General features: G+C 39.4%; 1 protein-coding gene across 3 annotated transcripts in view; it reads right to left on the bottom strand.

Moving 5' to 3' along the window:
- Positions 1–25401, bottom strand: part of PDE312 (Nucleic acid-binding, OB-fold-like protein) — a 245643-nt gene that overhangs the window by 121324 nt on the left and 98918 nt on the right. For all 3 annotated transcript variants that reach the window (XM_089820551.1, XM_089820550.1, XM_089820552.1), the window contains exons 11-12: positions 2358–2558; positions 2159–2209 (exon numbers count right to left, since the gene is read on the bottom strand). In XM_089820551.1, the coding sequence (XP_089676677.1) occupies positions 2159–2209; positions 2358–2558 (252 nt within the window). The remainder of the gene's footprint in view (positions 1–2158; positions 2210–2357; positions 2559–25401) is intronic.

Here is a 25401-nt window from a genome sequence, read left to right as displayed (position 1 = left end):
CATAAAGGCCTGTCGATTTATATATAACCGAATATGTGAACTGATAAAATAGATTCATCAAATTCTCAGTTGTAAAGTGTGTCAACCTTCCTTGAGATATAAGGCAGCAAACTGAACTTAAAGTCTATTGTTTCCCATTAGAGTCTGCCGTTTTTTCTTATTGTGAAATAAGCGATGATAATAGTCTATATTTCCCTTTCAAGATTGTGGTGTACCTTGAAAAGACTGCCGACTATCATATGAATAGCAAAGTGATGATTTATGCTCAAGTCTGTAATTTCTTGGATAATCGAACATGTAATCTTTTTGCATTTTTGTCTTTGAAAACTATCATCATAGATTAAATCCTTTACAATATGGTTAAATATTGAACACCAAGGAATTCACTAGGCAAAATGCCACAATATGATAAAGGTGTAAAGTATCTCTCTAAAGATAATCTGAAAGCACCTAGGAATCACCGACTTGATGGCCTAAGAAAGGTGAAGAGGTGGAGTTAAAGAGAAATCGGTTATGATTAATTTAATTAATTAAACATTCAATTTGAAATCTTTTAATCACAAACTGTGAGATACTGGATGCATGTAGTCTTCTTGAATGAATTGACAGAACTAGTTTTTTCAAGATTTCCTAACACTTGGAACTCACCCAGCCGTGTAGCCAAGAAAAAGGGTGACAAGGTGAAAAGAGGAATCTGTAGTAACACGAATCAGCAATTCAGTGTTTATCATTTTAATATGAATTAATTAATAGCTCATGCATATCCGTGTTAATGTGATCTCTTGCTACCAAGTCGTATAGTGAGTTAATTACTAGGAAGCCCAATGGATGGCAAGATGACCTATGCCTATTTTGGGTAGGGAGGGCCTTTCTCGTTAGAGATTGTGTGGGGATAAAGATGTGGTCCAAGGTTGGGTGGTTAAGCCCCTGACAATGTTTCACCTCTCCTCAAGATGTCAGATGTGCGTTAGACAAAGATAAGCTATTCATTCAATTGTTTATCGGAAACAAGTAATATTACTTTTATTTATGAGGTAAGGTTAAATTGAGTTATTTGATTGTTACTGTTATTTTACACCTAGATATAAGAGACAAAATCATGGATTGCTTTTCATTTATATGAATATCGAATACAAGCATATTTCTAATTTTGAGATACTGTCACAGTTAAGTAATCCAAAGGAAAGGAATCTGAAGCCCTAATTGATTGAGAGATGATTGGAACCCTAATTGAATCCATGGTATCAAAAGCCCTAATTGAATCCATGGTATCGGAAGCCCTAATTGAATTCATGGTATAGGAAGCCCTATTTGAATCCATGGTAGTAGAAGCCCTAAGTGAATAGCGGTAATCAGAAGCCCTAAATGAACCGATGGTAAATGATGCCCTAATTGATACAGTGGTATGTGATGCCCTAATTTAAAATATAGTGGTATTTAATTGTAATTATCAAATGATTTTGAGATAGTGATTTTTAGATGTTAGTTATCATGTGAAATTGCTATAGTGTATTTGTGGACTAACCCGGGTGGTTGAAGAAGCATCCCTAGTTTGAATTCAGTCTCAGTTTTCCGAGGTATGTGATTTTCAATTTCTGTAGTAATTTCATTTGATGGTATTTCAAGTTTTTAGTTAAGAAATTTTGTTTAACTGATTTTAACAGTAAATCTTATTCACATGAACATGAATGATATAACTATCTTCCTATGAAATGAAGCAACAACTGTATTCTTTGAGTATGTTAGATGTTAATTTAGACTAGGGAAAACGGGATGTTACAGTTTATGGTCCCAACTCCCACTGATCTTAGATCAAGAATCAAACTTATACAGTGATATACTTGGGAAGAAAAACAACTCAGTATAACTATGTAAGAAAAGCATTTTCACAATCTAAGAAAAGTATGTTAGATGTTAATTTAGACTAGGGAAAACGGGATGTTACAGTTTATGGTCCCAACTCCAACTGATCTTAGATCAAGAATCAAACTTATACGGTGATATACTTGGGAAGAAAAACAACTCAGTATAACTATGTAAGAAAAGCATTTTCACAATGCAATTTGCTCAGACAATTCTACACTGAATTTTTATATATTTGAAATGTAGCATATAGGACTTGTCAAGGGAAAGTCAAAATAAGCATTCCTCTTTTTACCTTCCGCTCTGCACGTGCACCATCCATGTCAAGATCCTTTTCATCTACAGTCTGCCAGCATCACATATCATTGTTAGTATATAACTATCAATTTACAAATATAAAGACAAAATAACAAACCCTCATCTAATTAAAACTAAAAGTGGGATTTGCATGCGACTCTATGTACAATAAAGATCATTAAATAAAAACAAAATACCAGAACTAGCTTGGGAAGTTGTCGGTACCCATGTTGACTCTGAATCCAGTACCCATCATTGTCGCTGTCATATATTTTGTTATCCGTGTCAAGCTCATCAACATATTGTTCATCTTCCTCACTGAGGTCTTCCTTTCTCTTATTGGGCTCATCCTCTTTCTTATCAAGTAATTCTTGTGCCAACTTATCTATATATCCAACCTACAGTTTGAAATAAAATTCAACAACCCAGTTAAACATACATAAAGATACAAAATAAACATAGCTAACCAATACAGCTATTTTTTAATTAAAAGTTCAGTTAAAACTAGTTATGACTACTTAAAGAAGTTACAGAACCTTCATGATTGTCTTCAAATACTTGTAGACACCTAATAAAGTGTCCATGGAAGGTCTTGTGCCAAGTTAATCACAGCTTGTGATTCAATAGCATCAGACATGGGAGGGAGAGCTGTTTGGAGGAATGTATCCCATCAAGGATATTTACAAAAAGCAGTAGACCTTGTAAGCCAACTGACATGGAGTTTCCATTTATTTAGAAGATAATACTTATAGTACTAAATTCACAGCCCTCTATACCAATATCATAGGGTCCCCATTCGATATTTTCTGATTTGTAGACTAGATTTCTGTAATGTTTCCTTCCTGGACTAGCTTGAAAAGCTGGGACAAATAATTTGCAATGTCAATTGCACGAGATTTCTTCACTTTGGATCTTGTTGAAAAATGATAGCATCAGTCAGATATGTGAATGATAATAATCAATACTATGAAATAAGTTTATATGCATGTATATATATCACTATACATTGTGAATACTGATAAACATACACACACACATATATATACACACACAGACACATATACACACACACACACACACATATATATACACACACATATATATACGCATGCACACACGCACGCACACACACACACACACACATATATATATATACATTTAAATGCTTGAAACAATATCATCGTATTGATCTAATATTTCAAAATTGGTTATCAATTATTCACTAGATTGAAATATCATATATAATCATTTCCAAGTAAAATGGTGATCTGCATTTAATGTTGCAGATTATTATTTCATGTTCCACATATAATTCTGATCAACACATGATCAATAGTGCAGAGATTCCAATCAGATTGAGTATGATGTCATTACCCATGCAGATTGTTGATATAGTGTTAACACACAGTTTATAATTGCAAATTAATGTGTAAACCCCGATAGTAATCGGGCACTAGTTTGAGTAATGAAATGGCACTATCCAAGAGGCATGTCAATGAGCAGACATGTCTCCACTTTGCGGAGACATGTCCACTCATTAACACGTCCCTTCAAATCAAAATAACATATATCAGATCCGATAGGACCCAGAGGAACACCAAAATCATTTACTGAAAGCCTCTTGGAGATCGATCATTCCATCAGATTCAGATTTGTGAAAACAATAACCAGAATTCAGTAATGTTGTTTAAGTGTCATTTCCATATTTGAGAAACATAATCATTATCCATATTCTGATTGCAACCTGCAAGAAGGAAATTGCGGCCAATAAGCATATCATTCAAGGGTCAAGAAAATTAAAAGTATATAAACAGTTCAGATCTGCAATAAATCTATTCTTTAACATGGTATCAGAGCCAGGATAGTAAAGGGCTTAGTATGGGATTTGGCCTAGGCACTTCCAGTACCAGGCCAATTAGAGTTGTTTTGAAAGGGTTTTCTGATACTTACTATTTATAGTAAGTCAGCAGTGTCCAGTCTTTTGTCCTTGAATAATGCTGAAGGCTTATGTGACAGGATGGTGAGGAAGTTTTTACAAAAGATTTTAGTAATCAAAACCAACATAACCAGTGAAGGATGACTATGGTTTGATCAAATGCTGAATTAGCCAAGATTACAGTTTTGTCATATAACTTTGTAGTAATTTATTATATGTTATCGGGCCCATTGTTACTACAGTTGGGGAAATAGAGAAGTCAATGAAATGTTAGTTTAATGTACCAAGGCTTTCCTTGAAAAGTTTGCAGGATAACACATTTCCGTGAGAAAAACATTAAGAGTCTCGCAACTGTGTGTGTCAGCCTGTGAGAGTGCAATTGATGGTGAATTAATAATTGTATCAAAGGTAAAATTACTAAATAATTGTAAGTGTCGTGGCTATTAATTGGTGAAGACTATTTACTTTTGGCTTTTGAAGACAAAAGTATTCTGGAAAATCAGAGGAACAAGCTTCAATATTCATATGCTTATTGAAGTGATGATCTCTCCTAAAGGTTGCAGGCCACATTATTAAGGAAGAAATCAAAGGTTACAAGGCTTCAAGGTTTCTATTGTTTGAGCAAATAAAATTTCTCATATCCACGCAGACAGAAGTTGTCTTGTCGTGAGTTAGCTGATGGGAATTTCCTTCAGTAACGCGAACTTTTCTGAGAAGTTGAAATGACTTAGAAGTATTGTCATTTTCATCTCTTGTTGGTTCGAGTTTGGGAGTTCGAGTTTTTTGAACTCTTCATGCAGTTGTGTGGTCACAGGTTGCAGAAGCATTGGATTTGATCAAGTCTTGGGTGGGACTTGGGTGGGACTTGTGAAAAGGTGACACGTTCCTTTAATATTCCTTGAAGTTGAGCATAGCATAGAAAGGGGAATTCATCTTGTGTAAGGAAATAATTGGAGATTCGTGGATCAACATCAAGAGCAGCAATAGACTTTTCAGCATTTCTAAGTCCATTCCTTTCATGTTATTGAGCAGTTGCCAGTTATCATTTAAGTAATAGAATGGAGTCATAGGAGTTTCTCTTGGCGGTGACATGTTGTTTAAGTTCAACATAATGTGTTGGACTTCTCAAGGGTTCTTCCAAAGAAACTGAATTAACAATTATTGACTAGGCTGTGTTGACCCATTACCATTTATTACTATATAGAGGATTTCCAGGATAAGTGCATATCCTATTCAAGAAGATGCACTGAAATATGGAGGATGCTGCACTTGTGAGGTATCAGATAATTTTCTTGGACTGCCAGTTATTGTTGTTCCAGTTAGATATGATAAATTTGGAATGCAGTTTGGGCTTCAAATTATTGGTTGCCTTGGTCTTAGATGAACTTCCAGTGATTTCATAGCATGCTGAAGTATTGAAGGGGAGCACTAAGAGTTGAGTTGAGTTGTTGTTTTCTAGCCATGGGAGTTTGGTATGTTCGTGTAATACATTCCTCCTGTATTAGTTGTTGCTAGTTGTTGAGCATCAGTATGTGTCGATAAGATGGGAACCACTACCACAGACTGAGAATTAGAAGAAGTCATGTTGCATCCAATTTCTGCAAGTGTTTTAAAGGACAAAACTGTAAGTTGACACTGCATGCCATCTATTTGATATTATGTCTATCATTGAACTGAGAAAGCAAGAGCAGTTGTAATTTGGTTATGGCTTCTCTAATATGTGCAAATGTTATATATCTGTTTATACATTTGAGCATCAGAAAACATCTTTCATTTGCAAGATAGAAAACTCCGTCATGTTCATTAGCCAAACTGGTTGACAAAATACCAGAGCAAATTACAAGGTTGGAATCTAGAAGTGACAATTACAGGGTTGTACATTTAAAACTGCAACAAAGTACCTAACAACAGTACATAGGTTCAGTTAAATGTAAATGGCAAAGGCAATATTTAGTCAAACAATTGTAGCATCTTATAGAAGAGGTGTGGATCAGATTTTGTGGAATCGACAAGATTATCTCAAAAAACCAATAAATACAAGGGATAGTCTGAAAAGTAAACTCTTCTCAAAAGATTCAATGATATGTTCAATGGTAGTCAGCGACAGAAATTACACAAAGAACAGGAAGTGGGCAACTGGCTGTATATGATTGGATTACAATTGGAGTCCATAGATGATGCTCTCTCCAAGTTAGAAGAGCTGGAAACATATTTCTTCAAGGTAAACAAGGCAGAGTGTAGGCTCTCTAATTCAGCTCTGCAGCCCTTAATGTTCACTTTGGTTCAGCAGTAGCTTACTAAGCATCCACATAGAGATGTTAGGCTTGCAATGACTTCATGCCTCAGTGAGTTACACAGATTACTATACCTATAGTGGCCTATAATGATGATGTGTTAAGGAAAGTTTTACAGTTGATTATGACAAGCTTTCAAGGGATACATGATGACAAAAGCCTTGCCTTTGTTAAGAATGTTAACATCTCCAGCTCCAATTTGAGGCCCAAAGCTCACTCCAGGTATACCCAGGCCACTACCTTACTTTTCTCAATCGGGACAGATATCAATCATCTCCCACCTTACTAGTTCTCACTGGATGTTCCCATTCAACTCCTCCCCTCACAGCAGGAGTTGAATGAGCATATCGGTCTTGACATATACAGCCAATACATCACCACGACTTGGATTAACCCTCAAGGGGATCTGAGCCCATGGATGGCTTTCTACTCGGACCACTTTCTTGACATTCGCGATGGGACTATTGTGCATCCTTTCTACTTGAGTCAACATTGGAGTCACGTCCTTCATTTCTCCTTGGGGTCTTTCAGAGTTGGTTCTCACAGGCTACGATGCCAAACGGATCACCATTTGACCAGAGATGATCAGATTTGCTGCCTTTGTGCTTTACCAGAGATTGAGACTGAGATCCATTTCATCTTTAGATGCCCAACTTATTATGAGATCAGAGGCAGGTTTCACTACTTATTTAGAGATTGCAGATCTCTTTCAGCTTTCTTCAGTTACCCCGACCAGCAATGCTTAGCCCGACTTCACAACTGCGTGACCACACTTTACAACTTATGTTTCCTCAGAGTCAGGCCTTGGATCGGCTAATCACCACCTTTTTCCTACCCATGTCACCCTCCAGGGGCATGAAGCGGCCACTGCACACCTATCTCTGGACATACTAGATCTGTTAGACCTCATCAGAGATTCATCAGGCAACGACATCCTATCCCCAACACTACCCAGAGATGGGCCCGGACCCTTGGTTATGCCTGGTCTTATCCTTCGGTGATGGATTTCTTTGTACCAAAAAGGACATTTAGCCCTTCTCTCATCTGTTGGTTTTTGTTTCCTTTCTTTGCTTATTGTTCGCTCTTTCTTGGACACCATTTGGTGCTCCCACTAGGTTGCTCTTCTTCCCTATTGTATCTTCCAGTCCCTTGGACCCTTGTTGGTCTTTTGTTGGACATTAATATCATTATCTTATCTTATCTTTTTGGCATCAATATAATTATTAATCATATGCCAAGGTCGTAGATAAATATATCATTGGGCTTGTCCTTCAAAATTTTAAATGATCAATTCTTATGACATTGAATATAAAGTGTTACCTTGCCGTGTTTTATCTGGCCTTCATATATATTATCATTGTGACAAAGCTTTAAAAATACTTCTCGCTACCTTTGAAAAACATTAGAAATCATTTGGTAAATTTTGTGGATTGTTGTAAGTCATCTGTTGGAAACATATATTCCATCATCGGAACTTTGGAATTCATCAAGTTTGGAGTTCAATATTCAAGAAGCGTTTTATTGCCTAGAGGAGTATTTTCTCAGCAGAGTGGAGATGAATATATTTCTGATGTCTGAATAAATGTTTGAAGAGAATAATATTGTGGCATATTGGGTTCAAGGACCAATTTGATAGTGTCATGCATCACTGATATAGATATATATCTGCAATTTCAATATAGTCAGGTGGAACATTAGTAGACAAATATTAAACTCCTGCGGCAAAGATTTGGTTATATTTCTAATGTTTTATTTCACATCTTCCGTGAGAAGTATTTGAAGATTGTGGTATTTCAAGTAAGCATGGTGAAATTATCATAAGCTTTGGGGAGATTAGAGTCCATTGGTGAATTATTTATTTGAGCGGAACATCCATTCCTATTGGTGTGCAGAGCGTATTTGGTAATATATTATTGTTTGTATAAACTAAGGTTGCCTCTCAATGTTATATTTGAGTGTTAGCATTGAAGAACTTCTGTGGGCCTCGATTCCTTATTTGGCTTCTTCAGTTTTTTGAAGTTTGTAAATAATAGGCCGTCCAGATTACTGTGGAAGGGAAGTATGAAATGTTTTGTTAACAATTTTAAGGGGCTCAAATATTCCTCAAGTTTGCTGTAATTTCAGTGACATGCTGTCAATTTAATAAGGTTTGGCTTATGTTGTTAATCTAGCCATTTTCTAATATTGCAAGCCATGAGCAACCCTGCTGAGAATGCCTAAAGATGAAATTTTTATACGAACTGAGCCTATTTTGTTGAGTGCAGAGGCTTATTTACGTGTATTGTTAACAACTCTTGCTCCAGGACTACTTTGCAGCTACTCAGTCCTTCTCTGTGTAGTTTAGTTCTGAAATCTTGCAAGAAGTACTCATCCTTTGCCATAAGGAGGCAACACCTTATTGAGACATCTGATCTATGTCAACTGACTATCAAGTTACTTGAGGCCAAGCTGTTGAGATGGGTATTTTCAGATTGTCAATAGAGGTTGCTACCTCTTGTTTATATTATTACCGTTCTGAGGAAAGTTGTGGGTATTGTATTGGTTCGTTAGAAGAAATTCTGCAAATAGTTACGGATGGGAACAGTGATTAGACTGAAAGCAAAAGATTATATACAATCATACGAGGCTTTAGTATTGTACTAAGTCTCTAGCAGCAAGTCTGTGGTCAGCAGTCACATGATTCTTGTAGTCATTATTGTTTCCTATAGTGTTAATCTGGTTCTGCTCATAAATGTTTCAGCATTTGCAATTACATTCATTATTCCTCCTTACTGATCTCAAAGGAAAACTTGCAAGCACCTACAGACTGTGTAAAACCAGATACATTCTCTTCTGGAAGTTTGAATGATATTTCTAATGAAATGGTAGAAGACATTCTGTAATCTTCCATTTAGACTAATTTTCCAATGAAGATTATATGCCTATTTAAAATAAAATGCACTATAGAGACTGATATTCATGCGAACTATTTGACAAATATTGAAAGGGAAAGAGTGAAACCGAGAATATATTAAATTGGCATCAGAAAATAGTTTGGCTAAAGCACTTTATGAGACAGGGAGCAAACAGGGATTGGAATCACAAAAAGTGTTACATCTCAAATTTTGCTTAATTTAAAAATGTTCATATAGCTGTTAAGACTTGGCATGTGAAGTTGGTTGATCGGTAAATTAGTTAAACATTACGGTTTCATGTGAAATGGAAAAGTTGGTTACTAGTTATAATTTCTTGGAAAGTGAAATGGAGGTTAATTGTTATGATGTTTTATAAAAATGATTATTTGTTATAGTAACTTGATTTTATAATGAGGAATATGTTAATATCGTGATAATTCTCTATTTGCAGGAGCATGACGAAGGGGGGGAAGCATTGGCAGAGTGGGAATTGGGTAAGGGGCACCAATCCACCAGTGAGCCAACAAGTATGAGTTCTAATCACCTTGGCTAAGGGTAAACGGCCAGGAAAGCAAGAGTATACTATGGACAACCATGACCTAACCCGGTCAATATATGTATATCATTATTATAATAAAAGAAAATCATTGAGCACTAACTAAACTAAAAACTAATGTGTTACCTTTATAAATTGGATTGATCTAAGAGCCTCTTGTGATATCTGTCATATCTTAATATAACAGCACCATAGTATCTACATATACTTGCACATGTATATACACATATATGTATGTATGCGTAAATTCAAATAAGACATAAATGAACGTATATGCCCACTTAAATATGACGTATACACTAGATAAGTTTGTCTAGAATATCACGCATATGTGTGTGTGTGTGCGTGTGCGTACATGCATACACAATTATAGGTAGATATAGGATGGTATTTTGATATCAACACATTTAGAATGAAGTTATTATTTTCCAACCTTGGCAATGGTTTTCATATTTTATCATGAGCTGCCATATTTCTTATATTTTCTTCATCGGGCCCTTATATCTTTTTCAGTGGCCATTTTTATTTTATAATATTGCCACGTATGTTGTCGATGACCCTTTGTTTGTAACTCTTTTGCCATATTTTACCTTCTTGCTCGTAACTGAGCATGCGACCAAGAAAGACAAGATTTCATAGGTGTGATTGTTCCTAATGAAATGATTCGTAACACCGTATCAGATATATTGTGGTTCCATATCACTACACAGTCACATACTGTCTGCAATAAATTCCATATTATTTCAGTCACATATTGCCTGCAATGCATTTCATACTACCTCACAGTCACATACATTTGTAACTCCATTGCCTTGATTATTTATTCAAACCATGCATCATTGATGAGCTCATTTGACACAATACAATGAATTCTCTTTGCACATACCTTGTCATACTGTGTCAAGCATTCTTGCTGGAGATCGCAAGCACAAAAGTGTCATGAATCATATTGGAGGCTATACCATATATATCTCCGCTTAACGTTTGCAACCCTGGTTTCGCATCTACCAACAATTGCTTAGGGACAGATCTGAACATTCAAGGGAAGGATATTATCCCAGGTCAGCAATATTTCTGTTTATTATCATTCTTTGCAAATTGATATAAGAGGCTCGTATCGTAGCCTGGGAGTTGAAAGAAGGCAATGATATCATAGTTAGAGCCCATCTCTGAAAGAACTATTTATTTTCCTTATGTGTAATTTTGCAAATATGCACAAGAATTCGAGTAATCTGTTGCAACCTATAATAGTTTCTCCTTTCATAATTCTTTATTTTAACTTGGAATGAGATCCAACCACTGCAAAGCTTATACAGGGGTATCTGCTATATACCCTCTGAGATAAGAGACACTCTCACATAGAGTCAGGAAATAGATTACAAAGTATCATGAATCTTTAATTAAGCCTTAAGTCTAGATTGGACAGAATGTAATTGGCTGTGATTATAAAATGCTTAGACAGTCACACCAGGAATTCATCAAGGAAGACCAGCAAGGTCGAGATGGAGGGTGTGTGCTGATAATTATTGAACAATGGGTTATCCCTGCATGATAAGAGAAAGAAAATCAGTAACTAATAAGAATGTAATGAAAATGTTTTAAATTGAGTCAGCTCATGGTAGTCCAATGTATAGGACTTGTTTGTCAAGTCGGGCAGTGGGTGATCAGGTACATGGTGCCCACACAAATCCTTGGCTTGCTGCTGTGATCACTAGAGGACAGGGTTGCTAGCAGTTGGCAGATGGGTTGATGGAAGGCATCCATAACCTAGCTGGCTGCCTAGCCAACACTCGAACACCAGGATGCTTGGTGCCAGGACAGTGGTGTCCCAAGCCTAAGCCCAGAGTAGGGAGGATCTTTCTCAACAAAGATTGTATGGGGATACTTAAGGGTCTGTGGTGGGGAGGTTAAGCCCTTGGCAATGCTTCTCCTCTCTTCTAGATGCCAAGGCTTGCACAACACAAGGATATGAGCTGCATGCATGATAACTACTTTTTGGTTACCTTACTCTAAGGTACAGCATTTCTAATTGATGTATGCTTAGATGGTTATCATAGTTAAATTAGTTATTCTTTCATTGGATTAAGAATCAGTTAATCTGTTAAATTTGTTGTTAATCTGTTAAATTTGTTGTTCTTTTCAGTTGAATATAATTTGAGGTTATAACTGTTTTTCATGTCAATATGATATGCTAGTTGTTAGAACTGTCCTCCATGTGATTCTGAAAGGAAATTTTATTTTGTTAATTAAATAAATCAAATAAGAGTGGAAATATTAGCATCTTACAAAAAGGGGGAAACGATCACATCACTTTGACCCAAATGGAAGGATGTTTGATCAATATACCATAGTCAAGAGTGCTCTTGTTCCTACAGTGACCACATGGGTTGAAGCATTCAAATGAGGAGATAGGGATTATGGTTACTTCTTGTTTGATGGAGGTCACAAGAATTCTAGCACCTCAAGATCCCTATGAAGACAAAATGAAGGAGGTACTTCAATTAATCGTTGATAGCTTCCGATATCTTGGGAACATCATTTTCTTAGAAGATCTGTCATACTTAGATCATCTGCAAAAATCATATTGGTAATCTTCTGGTTGACTTAGGATTGCATGATTTATTACATATCATGTTTCAACATTTCTTAAGCACAATACAGATGGTATTGTAGCTATGGAAACTGTTATGGTTATGGCATTAAATGAGAGTGATACTCATTTTCAACCTCTTATATATATGTTGTTAGCAATTTCAAGGAAAGATGAGGATGCTTCTACAATTGGTTTTGAGTTGGTCAACAAGGTGCCCAAACAATGTAAGTTAAAAATTCAGAAGTACAAACAACGGGTTGGTAAAGAATTAAATTTAATGGGATCACAAATTTTAGGATCTCCAACAAAGAATAAAAACCAAGGGAAGAACAATTATTTTTACATGCCATGACTCTTGGACACCTAATCATGTTTGTGGGGATTCCAATGAGGATAAGGCAACTAAAGAAATTCTAAACAGCAATGAAGAAGAAGAGAATCTCACAACTTTGCCCCTACAAAATGACACAAATACTGGTAGTGAGATGGACTTGGATATTGTTAAAATTATGGGTTATACAAACCTCTACATTGGTGACTTTGAGGTTGTAATTGACACATATTCTATTGAGGATAGTCATACTCAATGTGAGAGCTGCTTGTTATGTCAAGATGTTCCTTAAGAAGTTTACGAAACTTCACATCATGAGAAATGGTTTGAAATTGATGACATAACAGCAACCTTGACTTTGCAAGCAGCTAACATTGATAATACCTATGACGGGGATGATGAATCATGTGTTCTTTATAGAAGCAACTCACTCATGCATGATGGTGATTTGGTTGACCAATCAGAAAATGCATTTTGAAATGACATTGATTAGAGGTATGGTTAAAAAAGCCAATTGAGAATTACTAAAGATATGGTTGTTATAGTTTTAGTATGTTATAATGACACTCACAAGACCATTGAGGGTCTCTATAGGAAGGCTCAAATGGAAAAGAGGCAAAGGGGACTGAAAGGTGATCCTTCGGCTGCTGTCTTGCAGGTGGTCAAAGCAGCCCTTAAATCTATGAAATCAAATTATGTGTTTTCTATCAGGCAGGGATCATACTTGAAGGTTGCTGAAGTACATGCTGATAAATTGGAAGAAAAGGAAGTTGAGGTTAATTATAATATCCTAATGTATTCCCAATTTTCTCACACGTGTTTCAGAAATGTAACAACAAATTCATGCAATAACTTTCAGCAAATGAGTCCCAAAAATATTGTTTAAGTCCAATTTCGAGCAGTATATAATAACCAACAACAATATTAATTTACAGAATGAATATTACAATCAAATCTTCAGTAGATTAACAATCAGCTCCAATCATATGTACATTAAATAATAGTCACATTGGAGAATAAGAAATAAAGTCCAAGCACAAGTGAGACACCTGATATGACGTCTCCACTTACAATGGATTTTCATTTGCCGTCTTCTAGCTAGAGGGTTTCTATGCTTCCAATTCATGAAGATGAGAAATCTGAAATCTTTCCAAGCATGTTGAGAATGACCCTCTAAACATCTCTTTTGTAACACATCCCTCTGACTCTTCAATTCCCTTGGCTTGTCTCTTCAAATTTCTCTCTATGTCTTTTATTAATCCACTTTATATTAATATATCCATTTCAATAATAAAGTCGCATAATGAGAGACTATTTAATCTTCTAGCAATTACAATAAATGATCAAAGGAGCTCAGAAGACCATGTGTGATAACTTGCTGGAAAGTTCTTGTGATACACTCCAAGCACAATACTGAAAAAGGCCATAAGACTAAACTTTGTTGACTTATTATAAAAAATAAGTATCAAAAAACCTCGTCAAAACAACTCCAATTGGCCTAATTGGCCCACAAAGTTCGTACTGATCCTTGTACTATCATGGTTAGCCTGCAAGATCATTGTGAATAGGGTTAACGATGCATCTAGAAATAATGGCTAAAAAAAGGGGACATCACAATCCTCCCTTCTGAAAGATTGCTTTCCCTCTAGAAATTTGCATCTGCTTGTAGTGACAAAAATACTCAAATCCCATACCAACCTCAAGAAACTAGTACATCAATTCGATGCGCTACTCTAGATAAGTAAGGTAACATAAGATAAGATAAATTATTAATGTCCAACAAGAGACCACCAAAAGGATCTAAGGGATTGAAAGTTACAACAACAAAAAAGCAACAAAGAGGACACCAAATGGTGTCTGGGGAAGGAACTAACAAACAACCAAAGTCAAAGAGAAAAAGAAGGAAGAGAAGGACTATCCAAAGGTTCAGTGCAATAGAGGACAGTGAAGTAACCCAAATCTGAAGGATAATCACTACAGTGAGAGGGGATCTGAGACTGTCTCCAAGTACTCTTGGGGGTGGACAACTGTCGTTTGTGCATATGATCTTGTATGAATAGGAGTAGACTCGCCAAGTGAACACTTGGTGCCTCTGGTGGGGGCAACCAATGGAAAGAAGGAAGTCATGAGCTGATAAAAACCATAAACTGAGCGAAACTGAAGCTGCAAAGTGTGATCATGAAGATGCGTAGCCTCATAAATGTAAAGCGCCAGACACTATTGGTTAATGTATTTGTAGAAAGAAGTAAAGGATTGGCAATCTCTGGAGAGGCAATAATCTCCCTTGGATCTCATAATAAATAGGGTAGTGGAATAAGAAGTGTAACTCTATCTCAACCAAACTCGTGTCACGAAGTTGGCAAATTCGATCTCCATGGTCAATTTGGTGATTGGTCTAGATGCAATGTTGATGGGGGCCCACTTTGAAAGAGCCCAGGGAAATACACAGAGCATGAGTTCAATGTCAGTTGGCATAGGAAGGATGGAGACTGACCCTATTGCAAAGGTCAATATAGTGCTCAACATACAAGGCCATCCTGGGATAAAGACCCGCTAAGGGATCGATTGATGTCATGTGGACATATCATCTGTCAATGTCAATCCAAATGTGTCCCTTCAACTATGACTAGGTAGGGAGGAGATGACTGGGGCATCCAACAAATACTAGAATGCAAGGAGATGGTCAATCTCAATGTCGATACAACGAAGAAGCTCTGAAGCCTGAGCATACTAACAACAAGTCTGACCATTAGGGTCGGTCGCTTTGATCACCTATGAGGAATGATACACCAAGTAAGAATATATGTCCTGACCCTTAGCATAATTAGCGAAACCATGAAGCCTGTGGATGAACCAGGTCAAGTCAAAGATGGTCTCAAGCATGAAGGGATGAGCACCCACTCAGCCAAAATGATACTGTTGGGGGTAGTTCGATGGCACCAGATGATGCGTCGAAGGAGAGTTTGAACATGCTCAATAGATGTCCAATTGGATGCAAGAAGGGAGGGGCCCCCCACCAAATATCCAAAAAGAATAGTGAGTGTGATTAGATAATCCGTGAGGGACATCTTGGACTTCATGTCCTGAAAATGGTGCCACAAACACTAGTGCTCAACCAAAGCAAGGAAGCCCAAACCTTTGTTCACCCAAGGTTGCATGGCTGGTCTCATAATGAACCGAGGTCTAGAGACTTTGACAACTAAATAAGTGTGGGTAGATGAAATCTCAATCTCCTTGTCCTAGAAGAAGTGCAAATGGGAGGTCTTTAAACAATTAAAGACCATAACCCAAGTCTTAGCTAGGTTAAATGTAAGTTGTCTTGAGTCGTAAAAGGAAGCAAAACCATCTAAAATGTAATGATCCCGAGTTATCAAAGCCAGAAAGACCGTACGGATACAGATAACTAGAAGGACGACTGATGAATTGCCGAGTGATTGGAGGCTGTACGGCTATGCTTCAAGTAGAGAGGATGCAGACTATACGTTAGTTTAGACACCTTGCAAAATGACCTGACTGGCCGTACGAGAGGGTAACTAGCTGTCAGGATGAGAGGTGACATCATATGGGAGGAAGATGATGCCGTACAAATGAGATGATAAGTCGTACAAGGTATAGACAAGCTGTACGATAACTATGAGAAGCCGTACGATGGAAGACACTGACAAGCATACGGTTGAAAACAGAGAGGAAGGGATACTGATGGCGTACGGTGTTGTAGAGGTTGTACGACTATGAGGCAAGGCCGTACAGAAAGGGAAAAAAAAAGAGCAAACATATGATATCTTTGGATGCCCGTATGGTTTGAAATGAAGCCAGCAACTTGCCGTACTAAGCAAAATAAGACCGTACGGAAATTAGAAGTGGTGTACAGTGAATATGGAGAGTGGAATGAATGGAGAAGTTTCAAGGTGTAGGATAAATTAATAATGCTACTTAGAATTGTAAGAAGAAACATACACAAATTGCAGAAGCAGAGTCACAGATTTACCAACAGGAACTAAGATATAATTAAGCCTTCAAATTGTCAAATACAAATTGCAACGAACACCAACGGAATAGGGTGAGGGTTGATTCCCACCGAAACCGTGCAAGCCAAATAGGAAAGGTCTTCCACTTCCGAAATGGCGAACAATGCCGAACTCCAACAGGAATCTGCAATACAGAGAGATATAAACAAAAAGCATGACTACAAACTACCTACGAGTTGCGCTTAAATACCCATCAAGATAAGCTTTCTGAGGGTGTACAAAGTTAGCCGACGGCAACACAAACTATGAAAACTAAATAAAAAATTGGGTCCGAGATAGAATAAATCAATCGGCCCATTACAAGGATTAAATAAGTACATTTATTTTATGACGAGAATATTACAGTCCTCCCATCCCAAAATTTGCTTGTCCTCAAGCAAGTGCAATACCGGGTGTTGGAGGATGTGTTCGCCTTCCCATGTTGCGTCGTCCAACGGTAGATGTCACCAACGTACCAAGTACTCCCTCACGGTGCGGTTCCATAGGACCTTTCCACATACTTCGAGAATCTCAGCAGGTTCCAAAATGAGCTTTCCTTCCTCATTGAGTGGCGAAACGTCGGTAGTGACTGTGACATTTTGCCCAATAGCCTTTTTCAGACAGGAAACATGGAACACATTGTGAATACAGCTACCCTCCGGAAGTTCCAGTTTGTATGCTACCTCACCAATGCGACGGATCGCACGATAGGGACCATAAAAACATGGCTTCAGTTTCTCCTTTCCTATTCCCTTTAATGAAGACTGTCGGTATGGCTGAAGCCGGAGATAGACCAGATCCCCTACTTCAAAACTCATCTATATCCGATGTCTGTCGATGTACACCTTCTGTCGATTTTGTGCCTACTGTAGGTTTTCTTTCAAGCTCCTCAGTATGTCCTATCCCTCCTAAAGCCAATCCTTTGCCTTTGGAGCATGACTGTCGCCCAAGACTGTGTTGATGAATGAGAAGGGTTTGTGTCCATACAGAGCTTTGAACGACACCGTGTCGATCGACATGTAATATGTGGTATTGTAGCAATACTACCTGAGACGGATCCATTTTACCCACGCGCGTTGTTGTCCCAAGACGTAGTTTCGTAGGTAGCCTTCGAGCCATTTGTTCACAATTTTCGTTTGGCCATCTGTCTATGGGTGGTAACTCATGCTCGGTGATAATTTTCTCCCTGTCATCCAAAACAGTTCTGTCCAAAAGATACTGACGAATCGTCCATCCCAATCGCTGACGATGTTTCGAGGTAACCCGTGCAAGAAAAAAACTTCTCTGAAAAACATTTCGATGACTTGTACAGCCTGAAGGTCCAAGGGGGTGGCAAAGAAGTGAGCATACTTTGTCAATCTATCAACCACCACAAAGATGCAGTCCTTTCCGTTCACCTTGGGAAGACTTATTATGAAGTCCATTGATATACTTTCCCACTTATGTTCGAGAATCGACAAAGGCTGTAACAATCTAGCAGGAAGAGTGTGTTCAGATTTGTTCTGTTGGCAAACCGTACATTCTCTCACATGCTGCAACACGTCCCCTTTCAGTCCATTCCATGAAAATCTCTCCCGCATACTTCTGTAAGTCTAAGGAAGCCGGGATGTCCAGCCAAAGGGGAGTCATGCACTTCCTTCAGGATCTTCTGCCTCAGTTTGGATTCTGCCACTAGGTAGATCCGATCTTTATAATAGATGATATCATTCACCACCCTGTACCGATCATTATGGATGTGACCATCCATTATTTCATAGGAAAACGTATTCTTGGAATATTCTACCAATAGTTGTGCTTTCCAGTCAGCTGAGATCTGTTCTAGCGAGCAAATGGTGGGTTTTCGGGACAAGGCATCTGCAACAACATTGTTCTTCCCTTTTACATATTCAATATCGAAATCAAAAGACTAAACTTTACTTACCCATTTTTGTTGCCGTTCGTTCAAGACCTGCTACTCAAGAAATATCTCAGGCTACTATGATCCATACGGATAACAAACTTGGCACCAACCAAATACTGCCAGAACTTGGTCAATGCATGTACGATGGCCAACATTTCTTTATCATAAATAGAATAGAGGCGTTCTGCTAGTGTAAGCTTCCTGCTCTCATAAGCGATGGGGTGTCTATCCTGCATCGAAACCACTCCAATGCCCTCCCCAGACGCGTCGCATTCCAAAATGAACGGTCGGGTGAAGTCAGGCAGTGCCAGAACCGGGCAAATGCTCATCGCCTCTTTTAGTTTATCAAATGTGAGTTGTGCTTCTTCAGTCCACTAAAAAGCCGCTTTCTTTGTCAAATCCGTTAAAGGCGCGCTAAGCTGAGAAAAACCTTTGAGAAATCTTCTGTAGTAACTATATAATCCTAAGAACCCTTGCAGATCCGTGAGTGATTTTGGGGGAGGCTAATCAAGGACAGCCTGAATCTTCTCCTGATGCACTTGAACCCTGTATTGACTAACGACACACCCCAAGTACAATATCTCTGTCATCCCAAACTCACATTTGGACTGTTTGGCGAACAGGGACTGTTCCTCCATAATACTCAGAACCTCGTTCAGATGCTTCAAGTTCTCCTCCCATGTCCTGCTATAAATAAGATCATCAAAGAATACCAATAGATACTTACGCAACTGTTTGTTAAAGATGTGGTTCATGCACGACTAGAATGTAGCAGGTGCATTGGTCAAACCGAACGGCATGACCAAGAACTCATAGTGTCCGTAGTGGCAACAGAAAGTCGTTTTCTCCACATCTTCCCTCATCCAAATCTGATGGTATCCGGAACGGAGATCTATTTTTTAAAAATAGACCGCGCCATGTAGTTCATCCAACAACTCATCTATCCTTGGGATGGGGTACCTGTTCTTTATTGCCCTTTTGTTCAAAGCGCGATAGTCCACACACATGCGCAACGTCTCGTCCTTCTTGACCAACACCACGGATGATGCGAACGGGCTAAAACTGGGAGGGATCCATCCCTTCTCAAGCAACTCCTAAATCGTTCGTTCGATCTCATCCTTGAATTTCTTGGGGTGGCGGTATGGTGTGGTTATGACGGGTTTTGCCCCTGATTCCAACTCTATTGTGTGTTCAAGTCCCCGATGCGGTGGTATGCTAGGAGGAATATCCATGAAAACCTTTTCATGCCTACTTAAAATATCCTAAAGCTCTTTATCTTGTGGATGTGTTCAGTGCCCCTTTATAGGTTCCACCAAGATAAAGCAATGTGCAACCCATGCAATGTCATCGTGCCGCAAGATTGCCTCCATCCGATGCGCGGAAACTTCCTTCAATCCTTCATTTGCCATCCCTCAGAGGACCACCTTCTTCCTATCAACCACAAAAGTGAAGTCCATTCGCTTGAAACTCTGAGTGTACTCATCAAGCATCTCCATCCACTGTATGCCAAGAATGACTTCCATGTCGAGAGGTCCACTATGAAGAAGTCCTCAGTCACCATGTGATTCGCCATCCTGATGCTCAACTGGGGAACAAGGTGCATGCAGGGCAAGAAAGTCGCTCCAGTAACCTTGACCTGAAAGCCTACGTGTGCTTCCGTAAGGAGACTTCTACGTTTTACCAAAGACGAGTTTATGAAGTTCAAAGTAGCTCCACTATCCAACATTACCGTGGCCATTTGCCCTTGAAGGGTACCTCGTACACGGAAAACTGTGCACCTCGGACTGCCTATCAAAGCAATGGATCCCCCACGTACCAAGGCGACAAGCCTCTCTATTCAGTTTAAACTGGCCATGTTGGTGTCACTGCTAGGTTGGATATCTTCCACTGGCATTTCCTCTTGTTCGTTTTCATCCTCTTCATCGAACACTACCTCGATGTAATGGATCTTCCCTTTCTCGAGGCATCGGTGGCCAAGCTCCCAAAGCCCCTTGCAATTGAAACACAACTTCCTTCGAAGTTCTTGTCGGGATGCTTCATCCAATGATGACTTCTTGGGCGGAGGTTTGTCCCTCGGAAACATTGGCGGTTTTGGATGTGAGTGACTCCAAGAGGATGAGAATGATGCCAACGACGATGCCATGCTTCCTGCCTTATTGATTGCTTTCGATAGGGTAGACGGGTTGAATCCCTTCACCCAACCCTTCAATGCCAATCCATTCATAAAGAGCACGACCCGCCTTCTTTCGGAGATGTCTGTGTCCAACACAAAAAGTCTTTGAAATTCCACAATGAACTGATCTACGGATCCAATTTGCCTCAGTTGCGCCAACTCTTTGAAATTGAGCTCGGGGTCTTTGCCATCGAATCGTTCTATTAATCTCTCCGTAAATTCCACATAGGTCTTTATTTGATCATGCCCTAATGTAATGGTGTCGTGGTGCCATCATTCGTGCACAACTCCTTCCAAGTGCAACGCAGCAAATTTGATAGCTTCTTCTTCAGGCATAGGATTCAGCTGGAAGTAGGTATCAACTTTCATCACCCACGCCTGTGTTGAAAGGGAACCCGATCCGTCAAATGGAGACAAATTCACCTTACTCAATTTTCTCCTGAGATCATCATTAAAATATCCTCCTCTGTTTCCGCCTCCCAAGTATCTCATCCTCGGATCTCCATAATCTTTGTAGGAAATGTCCTCTTCAAGGTTTGCATTCCTCCAATCCTCTCTTATCGCTTCAAAAGTTGGTAGTCTCTCTCCGTGATGTGCTTCCGTTCGTGGTGGGAAAGTCGACATGGAAGGTCGAGAGCGTGCTGGCTGAGGGTGTGGTTTACCTAATACTAAGTCCGCATTGTGCCCATTTTGATCACCAGATATTTTGTTCTCCGCCAACTTCTTGAGGGTTTCCTCCATGACTCGCTTTGTATCCGTGATTTGTGCTTGATTCCAAGCAAGTTCCCTCAGAAGTGCCACAAGTTTGGCGCAGGTTGGTTCTCGTTCGTCAGCCATTCGATCAACAGAATGTATCCTTCTTCTCTTCCGACTATAAACTCTCATTCACTGTCCACAGGCTAGCAAGATCGAAGTGCTCTAATACCGAGCTATCAAAGCCATAAAGACTGTACAGATACGGATAACTGGAAGGAGGACTAATGAATTGTTGAGTGATTGGATGCCGTACGGCTATGCTTCAAGTAGAGAGGATGCAGACCATACGTTAGTTTAGACACCTTGCAAACTGACCTGACTGGCCATACAGGAGGGTAACTAGCTGCCAGGATGAGAGTTGACACCGTACAGGAGGAAGATGACATCGTACAAATGGGATAAGAAACCGTATGGAGTATAGAAAAGCCATACGGTGGGTATTATGGCCGTACGGTGACTATGAGAGGCCATACGGTGGAAGACACTAACAAGCATACGATGGAAAACAAAGAGGAAGGGATACTGATGGCGTACAGTGTTGTAGTGGGCATACAGCTATGAGGCAAGGACATACAAAAAAACACAAGCAGTTGTACGGTATCTCTGGATGCTCGTACGGTTTGAAATGAAGCCAGCAACTTGCCATACTAAGCAGAATAAGACCGTACGAAAATTGGAAGTGGTGTACAATGAATATGAAGAGTGGAATGAATGGAGAAGTTTCAAGGTGCAGGATAAATTAATAATTCTACTCAGAATTGCAAGAAGAAACATACACAAATTGCAGAAGCAAAGTCACAGATTTACCAACAGGAACTGAGATATAATTAAGCCTTCAAATTGCCAGATACAGATTGCAACGAACACCAACAGAATAGAGTGAGGGTTGATTCCCACCGAAACTGTGCAAGCCAAATAGGGAAGGTCTTCCACTTCCGAAATGGCGAACAATGTCGAACTCCAACAGGAATCTGCAGTACAGAGAGATATAAACAAAAGTATGCCTACAGACTACCTACAAGCCGCACTTAAATACCCATCAGGATAAGCTTTCAGAGGGTGTATAAAGTTAGCCGATGATGACACAAACTATGAAAACTAAATAAAAAATGTGTCCGAGATAGAATAAATCAATCGGCCTGTTAGAAGGATTAAATAAGTACATTTATTTTATGACGAGAACATTACATAAAAGGTGTTGTTGGGGTTTAGGAGAGGAGGCCAGAAGGACCACGACATAAGCAAAAAGGATGACAACGAAGAACTAAAACAAATAACAACTATCATTGCAGAGCAATAAGTTGTTGAGGAATGCCTCGTGCTCGTCAATGTATGCTAAACAAAGTGGGGGTTAGTGTGCAACCTTGCTTCACACTGATAGTGCTTTGAATAGGATTGGACAATCCCTGAGGGGTCCTGAATCGACAAAAAACACACACATAAAGTCTCATTATAGTAGTCATGCAAATCTCTAGAATCCCAATATCACAGTCTCTGAAGTAAGGCCACCTAGGAACAAAGTTGAAGGCTTTACGGAAGTTCACAAAGCAACAATATACCTTTACTGAGCAGTGTCTAGCCTCAATGATAATCGAAAGTATCAAGATGTGGTCCATAGTCTGAAAGTTTGTTCTAAAACCAACCTGGCCTCTAGCCAGAGAGACTAGTTTGAAGAATAGTAGTAGCTATCGGAGTTCAAGGTTGGCCCAACTTTGTGGACTGGATGGATGATGTACCTTGACCAAGAGGATGGTGAAGAAAGAACTGAAGAGCGAAATACCAATCTTGATAGTTGCTCTACTACTATGCATGGATCTAATGGCCTTACAAATGTTGGTGAAGGTGAAGAGATGACAAAGGGAAGTGGGCATGAGGTGGATGGGGCGCTGGTCGGGGATGTCGTAGAGGGTGAAGGTGTGAGAGGCAAGTGCACAAAGATCCAGGGTGGAGAGGGGTGGACTATGGCAAGCAAAGAGAGTGTGCCAAAAGAGATAGGGGGACAACAAGAGGGAGGTGTAGATGGACCTGCACTATGAGCGATGGAAAGAGTGCTTCTTACAATGAAGAAGGTGACAATAAGAGAGCCTCAACAAGAGAGAAGGGGACTTGGAGGAGAAAGCGATGCAGACCATGCGGTGGAAGGTTTTACAGTCGTCGACAAACCATTGGTTCAGAGAGGAATGTGAGCGATGGGGTGCGAGAGGAGGTGAAGTGATGGGGGAGGAAGCATACGATTGACTAATCAATGGTCGTGGCAAGGTGGTCGAACATGGCAGAAGGCACAAGAGGTGTCAGTAAAGGGTGATTGGTGAAGAGACTATTTAAGGTGGAAGGTGAAAAGTTCACGATCACTATCAACAAAGGATAAAACAGTGTGAGGGGAAAGCAACACAGAAGGGGGGAGGGCCGGGCGGGGGTCAAGGGAGGAACGGGGGCAGGCGGAGGTGTTGATGGTGAGGTTGAAAAGGGAGTAGTTGGCCAAGAGAAGACGGGAGATGGAGAAGTAGCTAACAGAGGAGATGAAAGAGGCACAAGATAGGGCATAGTCCACCTCGCTCGCACCATTGTAATGAGGCCAACAAGTAAAGAGACTAGAATCAGGAAAATAGGCAAGCCTATTCAGAATCACCAAGTCAAAAGACTCACATAATTGTAGCAAGTGGTGGTCGTAACGAGTCAGAGGATCATCCTTATCATCGGAGATATGTTGTAAACCCATGGAGTGAAGATCAGATTCTTTAGTGCACACTGAATCAATTGCCTAATCATGGAGGGGGGGTCTGTAAATTTCTACCCCTGGCTTTGAATTCCCCTAAAACAATGATGTCGCATATAGCAGAAAACCTACTGATATAGTCCTGTAAGTCAATATTGGAGTCCCCCTTTTTAGAATTGTGCAAAGCATAAGGCAAGGTGGCTGAAAAAAAATAACTCCAATGAAGATGTCACTAGAAGAGTCCTCCACCTTAAGATGGATCCACAAGAAACCAGTGAAGCTATCAAAGTATGTAACGGAAGTCGTGCAGATATGGCAGACCCTAACAAGACAAGTGACCCCACCGGACCCCTTGACCCCACCTGAGAACCTGACCTCATCACTGTAAGCGAACCACCACTAGAAATTTGGAATACTAGGAAGTGGATAGACATGTCTCTCATGAGTCTCGATAACCAAGACGATGTCAATGTAACCAATGGCATCTTGAAAGAGATCCGACAAGGACCATAAAGTATTGTTGTCGTTCAAGAAGTTGACCAAGCAATATATCCGAAATTGTGAAGCCACTCATCAATACCACACTAAAATATTGCATCAACCATGGAAATACTTGGATCCCACAATATCACGCTGTCATGACTATTGATATGAGGAGATATAAATATGTAATGAAGCTATCAACGCTAGACAACTCTCCATCTATGAATGATCTCCCATGGAATTGCAAAGCATCCATTATAACTACCCATTCCGAAAAACTAATGAAGGAATGAAACTACTCAATAGCTGAAATCAACAAAAAGGGTGTGGGGAGGCTAATACTACCATCATCAATCTGAAATGCACCTAAGTATATTGGTTTCATGCGTAATGATCAAGATATAAATCTCATCAATCCTCAACCAAGATCTATTCAGCTGCTAAAGCATAGAATCCATCTCATTCATGTATAAGCTAGAATCTGAAACCGTGTATATGCTGACTGAAGAATGAGATGCAATACTAACTTTCGATATCACCCCATCACTCTGTGCCCGTGGCCAAGACTTGTCACCCCTAATTGTACTTGGGTTCCAAACCCT

Source organism: Cupressus sempervirens, chromosome 3 (genome assembly GCF_028749045.1).
Source record: "Cupressus sempervirens isolate cs-2001-9-10 chromosome 3, ASM2874904v1, whole genome shotgun sequence".
In the NCBI taxonomy this organism is placed as follows: Eukaryota; Viridiplantae; Streptophyta; class Pinopsida; order Cupressales; family Cupressaceae; genus Cupressus; species Cupressus sempervirens.
This window is presented reverse-complemented; position numbering and strand designations above follow the sequence as displayed.